The sequence below is a fragment of the Meriones unguiculatus genome, chromosome 11, assembly GCF_030254825.1.
Source record: "Meriones unguiculatus strain TT.TT164.6M chromosome 11, Bangor_MerUng_6.1, whole genome shotgun sequence".
Lineage (NCBI taxonomy): Eukaryota > Metazoa > Chordata > Mammalia > Rodentia > Muridae > Meriones > Meriones unguiculatus.
In genome coordinates, this window is record NC_083359.1 from 37,446,468 (window position 1) to 37,462,780 (window position 16,313).

A 16,313-nucleotide genomic window follows, 5' to 3' on the forward strand; every position below is an offset into this window, starting at 1 on the left:
CCCAGAATCATGGTGTTTGTGGTGCCATCAGGGCCATGGCCGTGGCTCTACTAGCAGGAGCAGAGAGGCCCCTGAGGCCTCCTGAGGAGGACACCGGATGGCTGGGGAAATGAAGCAACCCCTTCTGTGATGTTCTATTCCACACAAAACAGGCCTTCTCAACTGCAGGCCCGTGGACGGCAGTTATAGTCGTTGTTCCTCCTGGAGCTTTCTGTGCAACCGAGAGGCCAGTAGCATCCCCAGCCTCCGCCCACCAGGTGCCAATAACACCCCAGCCCTAACAGTGGTGGCCAAAATGTCTTCAGAGTCCCACACCCCCCAGGGAGGCACACAGGCACCATTATTCCTGACTGAGACTCAATCCCTGGCATACAGCTTTTCAAGGACACAAAAGCTGCCAAGGTGTGATGACCAATCTTTGTTGTCAGTTTGATGGGATTTAGCAGCACCATGGAAGCACACATCTGGGTGTGTCTATGAAAATGTTTCCAGAAAGGTTTAACTGAGCGGGGAAGACAACATGGGCAGGCCGCACCACCGAAGGCCCTGAGATGATGAACTGAATAGAAAGGAGGAAGTGAGTTGAGCGCCAGCATTTGTCTCTCTCCGCCTCATGCTTTACCTCCACACCTTCCTTACACGATGGACTGCATCCTGGAACTGAGAGCCAGAATCAAACCTTCCGTTGCTTTTCTCACAGCAACTAATACCCACAATAACTAATACCCACTGCTCCACTGCTGTACGTTTTCAATTGGCTCTTTACTGCACCCAGCAATCTTCCTGCCTCAGCGTCCCGAGTCGCTGGGATCACAGGTGTGCCCTGCCATGCCAGGCTCTGTTTTAAATACTTACCCCCGGGTAAGCTACTCTTCTCAGGGACTCTAGTCTTTCTTCCAATTTGAGCGGGTGGCGTAGAGTAACTGCAGGGACACTTCCAGAGCTGACGGTGCTGAGGGTTGAGGGCAGGAGGCCTGACTGGTCAGTCTGGAGCGTTCCCAGCAGGTGGTCAAGGTTGTGCCTGCCCACTCCAATTCTTGCTCCCAGGCTGTTGGCATTTGCGCCAGGCTGGGTTTCCTGTACTCCAGGTTGTCCTCTTGCTTTAATCTCAGCTTATTTTGCCTTATTCAAAGAAAGTCCTCAAATCCCCATCAAAATGGAGCATGTATGTGTCACCCTGTGCCACCACTGTCCATTCCACCTGCCGATCATGTGCTTAGTTGATTTATTTTTGGTTTTGGTTTCTTTTGCTGTTGGTTGATTGGTGGGTGGGTTGTTTGTTTTGTTTTGTTCTTTGTGTGTGTGTGTCACTCTTGTGGGTGACTGTGAGGGCCAGAGGTGGGCATTGGTACTTCCTCAATCACTTCCCCTCCCCCCTTTCCATGTGTTTGTGTGGTGGTTTGCATGCAGAGGTATGCATGTGGGGTGCACATATGTGTGTGTGTGCATGTGGAAGCTAAGGGCTGAAGTTGAGCATCTTCCTCCATCATATTTCTGTCTTTTTCTTTCGAAATAGTCTCCAAATTTAGAGGCTGGAATGAGAGGCCGCCATGCAGTATTGCTGTGGGTTCTGGGGATCTGAACTGTGGCCCTTTTGGCTGTGTGCTGAGGCATCTCCATAGCCCCAGTTTATTTTGTGAGACAAGATCTCTCATTGACCCTAGAACTCTTTGTTTTGGCTAGACTGGTCAGCCAGCACCAGGAGCCACCTGCCTCTGTCCCCAAGTGCTAAGGTTACAAGTGTCCACGGCCATGCCTGGCTTTTATGTGCATGCTGTGCTAGAACTTGGCTCCTCCTGCTTGTGCAGCAGGCACTTTAGCCACCGAACCATCCCCCCTGCACCCCACTTAGTTGTTCTTTTGTTGGGATAGAGTTTTTGTAACCCAAGTTGCCCTGGAATTTATGATCTTCCTGCTGTCGCCTCCCAAGTGCTGAGTGCACAACCATGTACCCTCCTCTGGGCTCCTAGGGCAAGCCTTAGGCCTTGTTCTTCTCAAGAAAAGGGGCTCAGGTGCCTGCATTGGCCTTGAACTTGCCATGTAGTTGAGGGTGACCTTGAACTCTGGATCCTCCAGTTTAGGGAAACACATTGCACACTCAGTTTATATGGTGTTGGGGGGCGGGTGCAAACCATGGGCTTTGCTCAAGCTAGGCAAGCACTGCCCACAGACTGACATCCCTGCCCCAGGTCGTCTGTCTGTCTGTCTGTCTGTCTGTCTGTCTCTCTCTCTCTTTGAGACAGGGACTCACTCTAACCCCTTCTGGCTGCCTGGAACTTACTATGTAGACCAGGCTGGCCTCAAACTCACGAAATCCACCTGCCTCTGCTTCCCAAGTACTGGGATCAAAGGTGTGCGCCACCTTGCCCGGTGCTGGGCCTCATTCTTGGTTGATCTGTTCATTGGCTGGAAGGCAAAGACTAAGAAAAATCCTAGGCTGAGGAAAGGGCAGGAATTGGACCTACTCTTCCTCTTCCTCTGTGCGGGGCTGAGCAGTGACAGGTTGTGTACCTTTCTTCCTAAATATTTCCCCCCAAAATGAGTTGTCCTGCATTTGGAAGAATCGGGGAGAATGCGAAAAGCCTGCATGCAGAACGCCGCATGTATAAATTTAGCCAAAACCATGATCCTATCTGATGTCCATATGTGAAATGAGATAAGACCTAACTCAGGCTGGGCAGGAGAGTGGACTGAGCACACAGGTAAACCTCAGAACGTGGGCGGCCGCAAGCGTCCTGCCGTTTCCCTGCTGTGTGCTCTACCTTTCCTCCACATTCTCTGAGGCAGAATAGCCAAGACTGATCGCATCACCACTGCGAGGGCCTGACTAATTGGAGCCAGAGGATGCACAGCTCACTTCCTCGTCTGTCACATGCTTGGGCTTCTCACTAGCCTTGCTGGTGGCCCAATGTCCCAGGGACAGTCACCGCTGACTCACTTGTTGTGTGGTCACCTCTGAAACCAGGTTCCTTTTCTGTTCTCCCTTAACCCCGTCACCACTCTCCAACTCTGGTCTGTTGTGTGGGAGCAGATCCTTGCCACATGTCACAGGTGGCCTCCGCCGAGGAGCCCAAAGCTTTGCTTGGCTGGCAGCTTTCTGAGGGCAGGAACCGTGTCTGCCTTGATCAGTCCCTTTTCCCTACCTTCTAGAGCACTGCCGGATACAGTACATGTTGAGTACATATTTGCTGAATGAATGATGGATTTCTGAGATTTCCTCTCGCCTCCCAGGCAGCATCCTAGGAAAAGTAAATGACCAAAGCCTTAAGACCTCTGTCTAATTCGCCAGCGAGGGAGCATGAGCCTGATTCCCACTAGCGTGGGGTGGTGGAGAGAAGATGATGGCTTGGTACCAGGTTTGATACTACATCCCAAGAGCTCAGTGACACAGGCGTTTCCTCCACCCGAGCCTCAGGTCTCTCCAGGAGAGTATCTGCCAGGGTTACCATGACAGAGCTAGATATGTATGTCAGAGGGCCCGGCCAGGGCTGGAAGTGACCATTTGCCGTCGGTCACTCTTTCTGGAGCTTTGCCTCCTGTGCTCTGGTCTGGGTCACACTGGGTGACCCAGCTAAGTTACAGCTTAACTCAACATCTCCCTGTCCCTGCTGCTGCCCCAACAAGCCGTTAAGTGCAGCTTGCCCTGTAACACCCAGCAAGCGCTTGCTAAGCCGTAGGGACCAGGCTTCTTCCCAAAACAGCCTAAGTGGGATTTTGAGTGGCCAGCTTCCAGTAAATTTTTTTTCCATTTGAATATTAAAAATATCTTTATCCATTTTGAAATAATTTTATACTTATCCCCAAATGGCAAAAATAGCACAGAGTTCCTGTATGCCCTTTACCCAAGCTTGTCCCTAGAGGTCAACATCTTATGTCATGCCCCGGGTTGGATCTAAAATGTCCTCAGAGGCCCTGTGCTGAAAGTCTTGGTCCCAGGACAGTGGTTAGAGCAGATTGGATATGAGGGCTCCAGCATCATCCGTGGACTCACCCACTGGGGGGTTCTAGCTCAGAGGATTGTTGGGGCTGAGCTGGAAGAAGTCACTGGGGAGTATCCCAGAAGGGAATCTTGTTCCTGGTCTGTCTGTCTGTCTCCCCCCTCCCCCCAACCTCTGATGACCATGAGGCAGGCGGCTCCCTCTGCCACCTCTTCCACCACTGAGATGCTCTACTTTATCGTAGGGCCCAACCAGCAGAAACAGCCAACCAGAGTGAGACCTCTGGAGCCCCAGCCAAAACGAAACTTTCTTCCTTGAAGTGATTTTCTCTGGTGTTCTGTCACAGCCATGGAAAGCCGTCATGCATAACCGTAATGCCACCATCTAAACAAGAGCAGTGACATTGTATGGTGCTGCCAGCAAGGCCTCGGGGCTTACTAAAATTTCCTTTTCTCCAGAAAAGGAGATCTGTTGTGATCCCGCACTCGGTCATTATGCCCCATAAGTCTCCTATGTCTGGGGCAGTCCCCATGTTACTTGTCCCGTATAATCTCCCCCCGCCCCACACACACCTGTGACTCACGCCGGGCAACTGTCATTTCTGTCTTGGCTTATGATCAAATAGAGATGTCCGTGGTGGGCAAGATCCCTACCGAGGTGATCCAGTGTGAAGCATACAAGGACACCATGTCTCCCTCCTGATGGTGGAGACGGTGTCTTCTTGGCATGATGTCTACCAAGTTTCTCCCCGTTAAGGCTACTCTCCCCACTTTATAAGTAGTGTCTTATGGGGAGGTGCTTTGGAGCAACAGCAGTATCCCGTTTCCCTCCTACTCTGCCTCATCCATTTCTTCCTGACTCCACATAGATTCTTGACTTCCTACTTCCCCAGGGCTGATCATCCAACTGTCATTATTTTGAGTTTCACATTGTCTCTCCTCTGGCCAGCAGGAACCCCTTCTCGTCTCTTTAACCCCATCCCCACCCCCTCGGCACACACACATATCGTTAGAGTAAGTTCATACTATTGGATTAACTTTTCCTGGGAGACATGAACATCTGTTCGCCCCAAAGAGGGTGTTGACAACTTACAGCTGTGTGGAGGTATGGGCGAGGAGTTACCTAAACTTACCTCTGGCTTCCACTTTCCCAGCATCCCTTAATCACTTGTGTATCTTGATTGGGGGGGGGGTCCTCATATGACTGGTGCATGCCCCTTGAAACTCTCCCTTCTCCTCGAGTACCTGGTGATAGAACATGAGTGGGACATTACTGAGGGTCTCCTGAGCTCATCACAGCGGATGTGCTTTCAAGAGAGCGATGGCCACATTCTACCCAGAGGACGGTGTTCCACAGTGCTGACCTAAGAAGGTGATCCCGGTTTATCTTGCCTTCCCCCACCCAACCCAAGAACCAGCCACTTCTGATTCCTTGGCAAATCTGGTTTTGGTTGGCTGTGTCCATGTGCCTTGTGAACCCTGTCTGTGAAAAGAGCTAGGGACTGTAGATGCGTGCATGTCTTTCTCCATACTGTGATGGTGAGTTCACACTCCTGCCTGCACGCCTAGTCAGTCTTCTGCACTTGCACTCTCCTCCCTAATGCTGAGCACCCCCCCCGCCACGCTTTCCTTGAAACTGTACATACTTGACCCATCTCCCCCATCTCCCTTTGCTCTCCTTCTCTCCCAGAGTGAACCCCGATGCCTCATCCTCCACCACTTCCGGTTCCTGTTGAGCAGCCTCTAGCTATTCACAAACTCCTGGTTTTGTAACAGTAGTTCGTATATTTCCAAACCATGAGGCTGGTTTTGCCCATGGGAACCTGATGGTGACGGGGCCAGAGACAGGCTGGGTTGTAACCCCCAGCGGGCACTGCTATGTTTGTGCCGAAGCTGGAAAGACCAGTCAGGCCTTCTGTTCACATCCTCGCTTTTCATCCAGGGAAATTTGTCTGGTCGCCTCAGGAGTCCCACAGGGCTTCCACCCTGCCCACACGGCCTACTTTACGGACATCGGCTGTCCGTGTCCTTCAGCTCTTCAGCCCACGGAGTGGGCCATGTCCGTTTATAAATGCCTCTTTGTCTTGTACCTGCGTTGCACAACATTTGAGAGCTGGATTGTTCCATGTGTAATTCCGAATCCAGAGGCTTCTCTTGGAAAGTCAGCGCATCCGGCCGCCCTAGGCCCACCTCCACCTGGCCTCCCCGTGCACGCTCTCCGACTCTCCTAGGAAGTGAGTCGGGAATGAAGCTGTGTGGGTCGCTGGTGCCCCACTCCACGCTAAAGAGGAACAGTCTAGGCAACGATCCGGAGTGAAAGGGTCCTTCTAGATGGATGTCCCTCTCACACCGTCGGCAGATTGAAAGATTGTTTGGGATCCATCATGAGTTGAAAACCACCTGCAGTCAGCTAGGGTGTTCCCTCCCCATTCTGCCGCCCTCCCAGCGTGCGGTCCTCTGACGGTCCCAACAGCACTCCACCTGGGAGTCCCCGGCCGTGGCCTGACAGTCAGGAACTTTGCATGAGACCTCTCTGCCTCTTCCCATTCTCACCCCACCGCTCCCCAAAATTAAACACAGGATCCCAGTAGCCCCGCTTGTGTCCTGCTCTTGCTCTTTGCAGTCTTCAAGCCTTGGGCTGCACTTTCCCTCCCCAAAAGCGCGCTCCCCTGTGCAGAGTTCACCTCCTAAAGAAAGCCCCACTGGGACCCCAAGGCCCTTCTTCATGCCACGGGATCTCTAGCTCACCCACCTGACGCTCAATGAATTTTCCTGCCACTTTTTTTTTTTTTGTCTCACTTGCTAGTTAAGACAGGCCAGACTGATTACAAGGGCTCAATGTGGAGTAGGGACCTGATCGGTCAAGTGAGGGTTAGTAAGAGGACCATCAAACACTGAGCAGGTCCAGAATGCCAGGCCTGGTTCTGGGAGCTTTATATGCATCCAGCCATTGTTGCTCTTGTGGCTGCGAAGTCGGTAAAGTCCACAGAAGTTACATGCCATGCCCAAGATAATCTACGGTGCTGGGGTAATGCTTGAGCCTCTCGGAGACCTCTCCAGGTGTGTCAGCGAGAAGTGAGGTGGGTGTGTTGTGTAGACCTCCCGGCCTCTCGGTCCCACCGCAGCCCTAGCAGTTAAGCACAGAGCAGAGAAAGTGTCAGCCTGGCATCCCACAGGATTTTTTTTCTCCCCCCGAGGCCTTAGCAGATAGGTGGCTCGTGTGTCATCTGTAATTGGCAGCATCGGGCACCAGCCTTGATTCAGACAAAGGTGTAGCAGGTGTTTTTGGTTTCCCAATCACAAAGAGGAGCCTGGCTGTTCTGCACCAGCCTTTCCCTAAAGTCAAGCACCACCTTCGAGCTTGAGGGTGTTGGATGGAGGGCCCTGTTGACACGGCTCAGCTACGGGAAGACTGGCTGTCTGCAGCTCGTGGCCTCAGGAAAGCCAAGTTCATAGAAGCCTCCCGTGGGGCCTCTGTACCAGATCCCCTCACAGACGGGCCCAAGGGCAAGACAGGATGAGAATTAAATCTGTGTCCATTTGACTCCAAAGCTCCATATTTTCCCATAATATCCTAGGACTGCCCTGGCCCTGGTGATGTGTTTAGGAAAGAAAAGCTAGAGAGAACAACCAGAGGCAAGAGGCAGCCTTTCTTCCAGCTGACCCTGCCTCACCCTGTAGGCAGAAGTTGGTAGGGAAGGCGGGGATGGTGGAGCAGCACCAGGAGGCGGAGGCAGGAAAAGGAAGAAGAAATGAAGAGGTGGTTCAGAGTAGTGTAACTCAGGAGACACAGCCTACCGCTGGTCCCTTAGGCCCAGATGTTCAGTTCAGTGTACAGTTATGGGGCCAGTGCCTACCGCCTCCCAGGTAATGCTGGGGTGGGGGTGGACAAGACTTCCCAAGGCCCTTTGTCTTTGAAAAGGGATAAGTTACGTTCTGGCAGAGGCAAGACCCACCAAAAAATGTGCACAAGTCTCATGTGCACATGAGAGCATAAAACGGTCATGAGCTTGGGTCATGTCGTAGAGACAGGATGGGATGCAGCAGAGGGATGTGTAGGTATTCCATCTTGTTCGCTAGTTTTATGTCAACCTGACACAAACTTAGTGGTCTGAGAGCAGAGAACCTCAGCTGAGAAAATGCCTCCATAAGGTCGGGCTGAGGGCCAGCCTATAGAGCATTTTTTAAATTGTCATCGATGGAGAAGGGCCCAGCCCATGGTGGGTGGTGCCATCCCTGGGCTGGGGGTCCTGGATTCTATAAGAAAGCAGGTGGAGCAAGCCAGTGAGCGAGCACCCCTCTGTGACCTCTGCATCAGCTTCTGCCTCCAGGTTCCCTCCCTGTTTGAGTTTCTGTCCTGGCTTCCTTCGATGAACAGTGATGTGGAAGTGTAAGCCATGTAAACCCTTTCCCCCCCCAGCTTGCTTTTTGGTCGTGGTATTTCATCGCAGCAGTAGAAACCCTAAGGAAGACGGTAGGGCTCTCATAAGGCCTCTCAAAGGAGGTTGCAAGGAACTCTCTGTTAAGAGCTGTGGTTGCTGACCCCGGTGGCCTGCCATCAGCGCCCCAGCCTCTGCCTCTAGGCCTGTACTCTCTACACCTGCCCAATTCCTCTGCTTTTTCTCCACAGGTTTGACATCTACAGGAAGGTGCCCAAGGACCTCACGCAGCCGACATACACTGGTGCCATTAGTGAGTAACTGCCCTTCTCACCATTACTCCAGCCCTCCACCTGCTCCCCAGACAGACAGGCTTCCACTCAGTACAGAACTCCAGAGCAAGAAGGAAAGACTGGTGGGAGACGAGACGTGCCTAGCCTCCCACAGGCCCTGCAGCCCCTTCCACACAGCATCTCTGTCCTTGCTATAGAACCCCACAAGGTAGAGCCTCCAGCCAGGTCTAGAAGGCTTCAGAAAAATATCAGTGCAGGTTCAGGATCCCGAACTCAAAAATCCAAAGCTATGTCTCCTAGATAGAAAACTCTGGGAGTCCTGACGTTCACTGTAAACTGAAAGTCCACCCCTAGCCCTGGGTAATTGGTGGCCCTGAAGATGTGGTATTACCTCAAGGCTGTATGGATAAGCGCACTTGAAACACGAAGAGCCCCATTTTCAAGATACCAGCTATCCGAAAGTCTGTGAGACGGCCGGGCAGCTGAAAGCATTTGCTGTGCAAGCCTGATGGCCTGAGTTAGATCCCTAGAACCCATGGTGGAAGGACACACACGAATGTGCACACACACACACACATATATACACTCTCTCACTCACTCATGATCATCAAGCAATAGTACTAAATTACATACAAATTTTAAAATAAAATCAAATCAGGGAAAATAAAGTCCAAGCAAGCAGATCTGGGGTGGGAGGGAGGCTTGCTTTTACCTTCCTGCCTCTGAAATGGTTTGAATTGTTAATAATTTTAGCCAAAAAAGAAAACAAAAAAAAAGATTTCACAAACTCACTCTGACTTGGTTCAATCAGAGGACCCAGGGCATCTCAGACAATTGTCCATTTGCAGCACCAGGCAGGGCAGGTGTAATCTGAGCCTAGAAGTTATGTCAGCAGGACAAGAGGACCCAAGGACTGAGACTGGAGCGGAAGACAAATAATGACTCTGATGGTTTGGAACCAACCAAACAACCAAGAATTAGGGGAAAGGCCTTTGAGTCCATTGTGAATTGGGTTAAGAATTCTGGTAACCCTGAATACTCCTCCCTTCTCCTCCTCAAGTATTGGCTGGGTGTAGCAACTCACTGCCAAAGATAAGACAATAGAAATATAAAACAGTAGCTTTTCTGCAGGGAAACCAAGATGGCAGCTCAGCCACGAGAGTGGTTGGCGTCACCATCATTGGTCATGTGGATATACGAATGCCTGACACGACGTGCAGAGACACTTGCCACTGAGGGGTCTTCCCCCACTAAGCTGTAGCCCTGGCAGATATGACAGAGCAGTACAGTCCCAGTCTGGGGCTCTTCTGCCAGATGTCTGAGCAGTACACTGCCAGAGAAGCAAGGCCTTGAAAAGACTAGGGAAGAGGGAAGGGTGGATTACAGAAGGACTCAAAGGATTTGAGGATCTGGGGGTGCAGGGTAGGATTCAAGATCTGTTCCTTCACCAGAAAAGCCTCCCTGGGAAAGCCGGTGAAACCCAAGTAAAGGCTGTGGCAGAGTTAGGAGCAAGGCAACAGCTCGAATTCCTCCACACCGACATAGTGTGACGACACGGCGTGGTTATGTCAGATGTGAATAGGGGCATCCAGGAGAAGCTGTGAGCACTGTCCTGGCTTTGCATTCATTGCCATTCCACAACAGAAGACGTCCCCCCAAAGCAATACTCAGAACAAAGCAAAGTCACCAGCAAGTCAGTGGGAACCCTTGGGCCTCGCCTCAGATGCTCAGCGAGGGGAAGTGACTCATCCAAAATGTCACTGTTTACAGAAGGGGACAGTCAGGATTAGGTCTCGGATGCCTCGGATGCTTGGTATCAGACAGAGAACCTCCCAACTGCCCCAGCCTTGCTGTATGAACAGAGGCCAGGTGAACAGCCTGGAGTCCGCCATCAGGTAGACTGTTGGCCTCCGGCTACCTCTTCCGGCCACCTCTTCCGGCCCTCCCCTCCAGCCAGGTTCCTTAAAGCAGCAGGTACCCTTCTTCAGTTGCCAAGAAGAGATGGGTCTGCCTGGGTGCTCACAGCCCTTCCTGTCAGGAAGAGCTGACTTCATCCTCACACTTACCTCCTGTGTGTCCTTGGGCCAGTCCTCTTTGAGCCTCAGTTTCCCTATGTGGAGATTAAGGGAAACTGAGCCAGTTTAGGGGCGGGGCACGTAGGGTCTTCCTTCGTGTACAAGTGGTTCCTGGTAACCCACAACTGAGACATGAGCATGTGACCCAAGAAGCCACGAAGTTCAGTGCCCCCTCTACCCCAGCAAAAAGACCTGCGTAGACTTGGAGAACTCGCGTTCCTGCCCCCTCCATGCTGCCACGTGGCCGCTTAGTCCCCCAGCAGATTTCTCTAGTCTTTCTCTTCTCCAGCCTCTTGAGCAATCAGGTATTGCCCTCCTAACAACCCAGGCTGTCCCTGCACCACTGTCCTGCACACTGGGGCCAGCTGTGCCACATCCCCGCCTACCCTGTTCCCCACCTCCACCAACAGCCCTGCCCTCTGTCCAGCCATCTCCTGTGGCACTGAGGGTGGCGGGCATGATTCCGGCCTCTTGTCACACAGATGTCCTTGCCATGCCTTGGCATCTTCTGTAGCTGTGACCATGAGGTCTCTCTCCAGGGTAAAGGAGCACGGAGACAAAGGGGAGATACATTTTTAGCTGTTTAGAAAGTTCTGCCTGGCAGCCCTCAGGAACATGGTCTGATGAGCATTTCCTTACATGAGGGGAAAGGTCTGAGACATGGGAAGCCAGCCCTTAGCTACCATTTAGTGCACAAATATTTATGAAGCTGGACCTAGGGCCAGGCCCTGTGCCAAGTGCTGGGACAGTGCTGATGAATGGGGCTTTGGTCTTCGTCCTTGAGGCTCATACGGCCAAGCCCAGCAGCGCAGCTCAGGCATGCGCCATTGCATTACGTTGTGGGATGACTGCTATTAATAGCTGAAGGAGACAGCAAAATTCTGGGGCTTGAACGTCAGCCTTTGGATTTTGCCTCCTCCCTTACACGGCTCTGCGACCTTGGACGGACTCCTTGACATTCCCTCGGGGTGTAAGGTCTCAGGCCATAGCCCCTTCAGCTTGGCAGCACCCGGCTTCCTACTAGCAAGCGTCTCCTGGGGTTACATTCCAACTGCCCAGGGCCTGAGTCAGTTTCAGAAGTCTGGAGTCAGAGAGCCTCCAAGCCTTTGCCCAAACATGGATTGAAAGCCTTCACCCAGCCTTTGAGATCTGAAGGCCGTGGCTGGAACTCTTCCTACCTGCCCCCATGGTTTCTCACTCACTCATTCATCTACTCGATGGAGATTTATCCCCTGCCTTCCCTGAGCTGCGCTGGGTTAGCGAGGTACTAAGACCTCACCTCCGGCTCCCCAGTCTGAGACAGGAGACAGGTGCACTTAGACAATACAGTACGTGTAAGATGGGGCCTTTGGACTCAGCTGAGTTACCCTGTTACCTGCTTGGCCAACCAGGCTTTAGGCCAAACCTTGCATAAGCACACAGGTCTCAGGTTACAGCCTCCCCAATCTCTCCATCTCCCCACCACAATGTGGGTAGTTAGGACTTTGGGGTGTACCTATAGGTTTGGAGCAGTGAGGGCAGCTAGAGAGACGAGACGTTCATCCTAGAGTCAGCAGTGACCTTCGGAAAGTCTCCTGCGCCATGCCCTGACTGAAGCACCCACTGCGGCTGGTGCGACCAAAATGATGCAGAAATGTGGGTCCCGGATGGCGCTGGACAGAAGGGCACAGGGGGCCAGCTGCAGGATGCTTTGCCCGCTGGCCGATTCTTCCCCAAGAGGCAGAGGGAGACCGGGAGCCAGGACCTGGGTTGGTAGCTGAGCCGCTCAGGGTGGGTGGGGTTCAGTCCACAGCTGGAAAGGATAGTTGCATTTAATCTCTGTGCCTTGAACAGGACAAAACAAGCCACTGTCTGAGCCCGGACCTGTTTACGCTGCTTGCTGAGTGTGGGAAGCATGGCTGAAGGGGGTGTCTGTCATACTGCTATTGGTTTAGAGCAAAGGGGCGGGGTGCTTAACGTATGTTTATCTGCATATATGAATGTGGATACATGCTTTGTTTTTATTTTGAGAGAGAGTCTCAGCTAGCCTGGAACTTGCTGTGTAGTCTAGGCTAGACTTGACATTTGGACAGTCCTTCCCATCTCTGCTCCTGAATGCTGGGCTTTATAGATGTGGGCCACTAGGCCTAGCCGTGTGTGTGTGTGTGTGTGTGTGTGTGTGTGTGTGTATACAGTCTAGTTTATTTGTGTGTGTGTATATATATATATACATACACATATATATACATACACATGTGTGTTGTTGCATATTTTCATGTGCTTAAATGCCCAGTTGGATTTTTTTTGTTTGTTTATAACATGCACATATTTTCTGTTTTCCCCCAAAGTAAAGCCTTTAAAAGCCATGTGCATACTGCTTATGTCAAAGCGGGGCAGAGGTTATAAGTATTCTGGCCCTCACCTCTGTGTGCCTCGTCATGCAGTTTGGGGATGTCCCATCTTTCCCTTGCAGCCTGGGACTCTTTCTAGGGCCCTTGGTCATAGAGGATAGGGGTCCCAGTCCCTTGTCGCTCAGCCTGCATTTCAACACCAGAGCCCCTGTCAGGTTGGCGCCATGGTGTCGTGGTGGGGCAGTTTGTTAATGTACAACCACAAGCATGTAGTAGATGCTCAATAAATTCCTGTTCTTCCTTCTATGGAGACAGATAGGAAATTAGGTAGGCAGCAGATGGACAGATGGACATGGATGGAGACGCTTCTCTACTGTTACAAGCTTGTGTCCCAGCAATCCTCTTGTTAATTCAGAATAGCATAAATGGAAATGGAAGTCGGTTCCAATCTGAGGCACTCCTCAGCTCAGCCTGGTGGCTTCTGTGGCATGCTGGCATCCCTTTGGTGATTGCAGGTTGACCAGGAGCCATGGCCCACTGCCACTGGCCAGCATCAGGACAGGGCTGTGCATATCACTTAGCTGGGAAGAGAGCCCAAACTGCCACACCTCTTCTGCTGAGCAACTCTGCCCTCACTCTGTTCTGGAGTTGAACGCTCCCAAGGTGGGCACTGGCCGCAGACAGAGGGACAGAGCCAGTGTGGGAGAAGCTAGCAGTCTGGATGGTCACGTGGCGTCTCCCAGATGTTCAGTGTGGACTCGGATTGTAATGTGCATGGCACTTAAGGCAGACAGAGCACCTTGTCCACCAGCACTCAGTCCTCGTCCTGGGCGACCTGGGCATCAAAGAGATCCGGAGGAGTCGAGCAGGGCTCATTGCCTGTGTAGAGTCAGACCAGTGGTGACTTTCCCAGGATCACACTAAGGCATGAGTAAGAAACACAGAGGTTGTGAGTAAGAAACGGGGTTCACACTGAGGCCGTGAGTAAGAAACGGGGTTCACACTGAGGCCGTGAGTAAGAAGGAGCTTTGACGATCTCTGGGAAGGCACCTTCACCTTGTGTGTGTGAGCAGCTTTCCTCCAGGGTAGCAGGAAGGGCTGGAAGAGCTGGCCTCCCGTGCAGAGTATTCTACATCCCTAACGCTGACTCTATGTTCCCCACAGTCTCCATCTGCTGCTGCCTCTTCATCCTCTTCCTCTTCCTGTCAGAGTTTACCGGATTCATCACGACAGAAGTGTAAGTCATTTTTTCCCTGGGGCAACTGGCTTTCTGGGGTCCAGATGAGGAGAGGGAGGCATATTTTGGAAAGGGATGGAAGCCCTGCAACTGGCTTGTGTCTATCACAAAAGGGCTTTGAACTTTAAGTAAATCTGAGCCTCGCTTTATCAGAGCCCTTTGTGTTCCTTTGGGCCCGGGGTCTCCAGGGCCACGGACAGAGCAAAATCACTCACTAATTATCACTGGCCCCAAGTTTGGCCGGTGGGTTTTCCGTGAGCCCTTTGATGTCGTAGCTGGAAGTACTGAGAAGGCAAAGTGGCCCTCTTGGAAGCCCCTCTCATGTCTCAGGCCCACGCTCAGAAGTCAGAATGGATTTCCCAGCAGCTGACACCACAGTCATCCATCCCTGATTCCAGAATTAGCTGTCATCCACAGCCTGGTAACCCTCCTGCCTTGGGCCCCCCAGCCTCAGGCTTCAAAGCCTCTTTGTTGCCGTGTTTACAACTTGCAGAATTGTCATGGGGCTGGGCCCTGGCACCCCCTTCTCCTGCCCAGCCTTGGAATTTTCTTTTTCTGCTCATGGAATGTCTCGGTTTCCTTCGCTCTCTTCTCAGCCACAAGACAATAGGAAGCTAAAACCAGGCACCGTGTCTACAGCTGGCTGTTACTATCTTTGCTCCCAAACAGCCCCGGTTTTATGTGGGAAGCCAGGGCTATGAGAGGTGCAGGTACTTGCCCACCCTGGTGAAGTGAGGGGGCCCCTGAGCCCTGAGAAGCTGGTTACACTGCCTCTTAGCTCACATCCGATATGGCTTCCCACCTGCCACTGGCGTTGGGAGCATCTGCCTCCCTGTCACTCTGTCCCTGTTTTTAACCTGGGAAGCTTAATGGGCCTGGTTGAGAGAGCACCAGATAAGACACGAAGAGACCCAGAATCAGGATACTGCGTTAGTGTGTGACCCAAATTACCCAACCTCTCTGAGGCCAATGAGTAAGATCAGACTCAGATTTCACTTCCAGCTCTGGAAAAGTTTTGCCTGCTTTCCATGACCACAAAGCAAGTAGAGGGTCATCAGAAGGGTCTGTTCCCACAGTCCCCGACAGGGACCGACCGTGACCGTGGGAAGCATCTTCTTTGTGTTATCCTGGTTACTGTGTATCCCGGGGCTTACTCTCCTATGAGCTAGAGATGGGAGTAAGGGGGAAATGAGAGCCGGAGACAGGCTGGCAGTGTGCCAGGCAGGTGTCTGCTGGCCTCTTCGGGCTGTGTTCTCCTCTGAGTAGGTGGTGGCAGTTCACCTGTGAGAGCAGCAAGATGCAGGTGTGCATGCAGGTGGCTTCAGGGTTGTGGACAGAGCAGCAGCAGGTGCTGAGGCCCGGAGGCAGGAATGGTTTGGGGTTTGTGGAGAACAGGGCAGGCTGAGCCGCAGCCAAATAACTGCTAGTCAACAGCATTTGGGCTTTGACTGTGCGTTCTTAAAGCTGCTCTCTCGCTACATCCATGCCTGCTGGCTGTGGGCTAGACTGCAGTTGTTCCCCTCCCCCACTTTGTCCTTGGGAGTTTGTTTCTGGGACCCTCACCCCAGTAGCTGATTTGCATAAAATCTACATGTTATTTGCATTAAAGCTACCTATAATCCCCCTTTGAACATTTTCTTCTATGAAGATTTTTTTTTTAATTTTATATGTGTGAATGTTTGTTTGCATGTATGTCTGTGCAGTGTGTCATACATGGTGCCATCGGGGGCTGGAAGAGGGCATTGGATCCCTTGGAACTAGAGTTACCAAGGGTTGTGAGCCACCGTGGGATGCTGGAAACTGAATCTGGGTCCTTTGCTCGGGTAGCCAGTACTCTTAAATGCTGAATCATCTCTCTAGCCCCTTGCTTTTATTCTATTTTTTGTTTGTTTCATTGTTTTATGTTGTTTTGTTTTCTGAGACAGGATCTTACAGGGTCTTCCTAGGTAGCCCAGGCTGTCTTCCTGAGTGCTGGGGTCACAGTTGTTTGTCACTTTGCCCAGTCTTCTTGTCTACTTTGTTTGTTTGTTTGTTTGTTTTTGGTTTTGTTTTTGTTTTTTTT

The 16,313-nt window shown here is 51.9% G+C and overlaps 1 protein-coding gene across 1 annotated transcript in view; it reads left to right on the forward strand.

The window, feature by feature from the left end:
• The window catches only part of Ergic1 (endoplasmic reticulum-golgi intermediate compartment 1), a 96,012-nt gene that overhangs the window by 38,833 nt on the left and 40,866 nt on the right, over nucleotides 1-16,313 (forward strand). Inside the window, exons 2-3 of the mRNA XM_021635611.2 lie at nucleotides 8,568-8,629; nucleotides 14,179-14,251. Coding sequence (XP_021491286.2) covers nucleotides 8,568-8,629; nucleotides 14,179-14,251 — 135 coding nt within the window. The remainder of the gene's footprint in view (nucleotides 1-8,567; nucleotides 8,630-14,178; nucleotides 14,252-16,313) is intronic.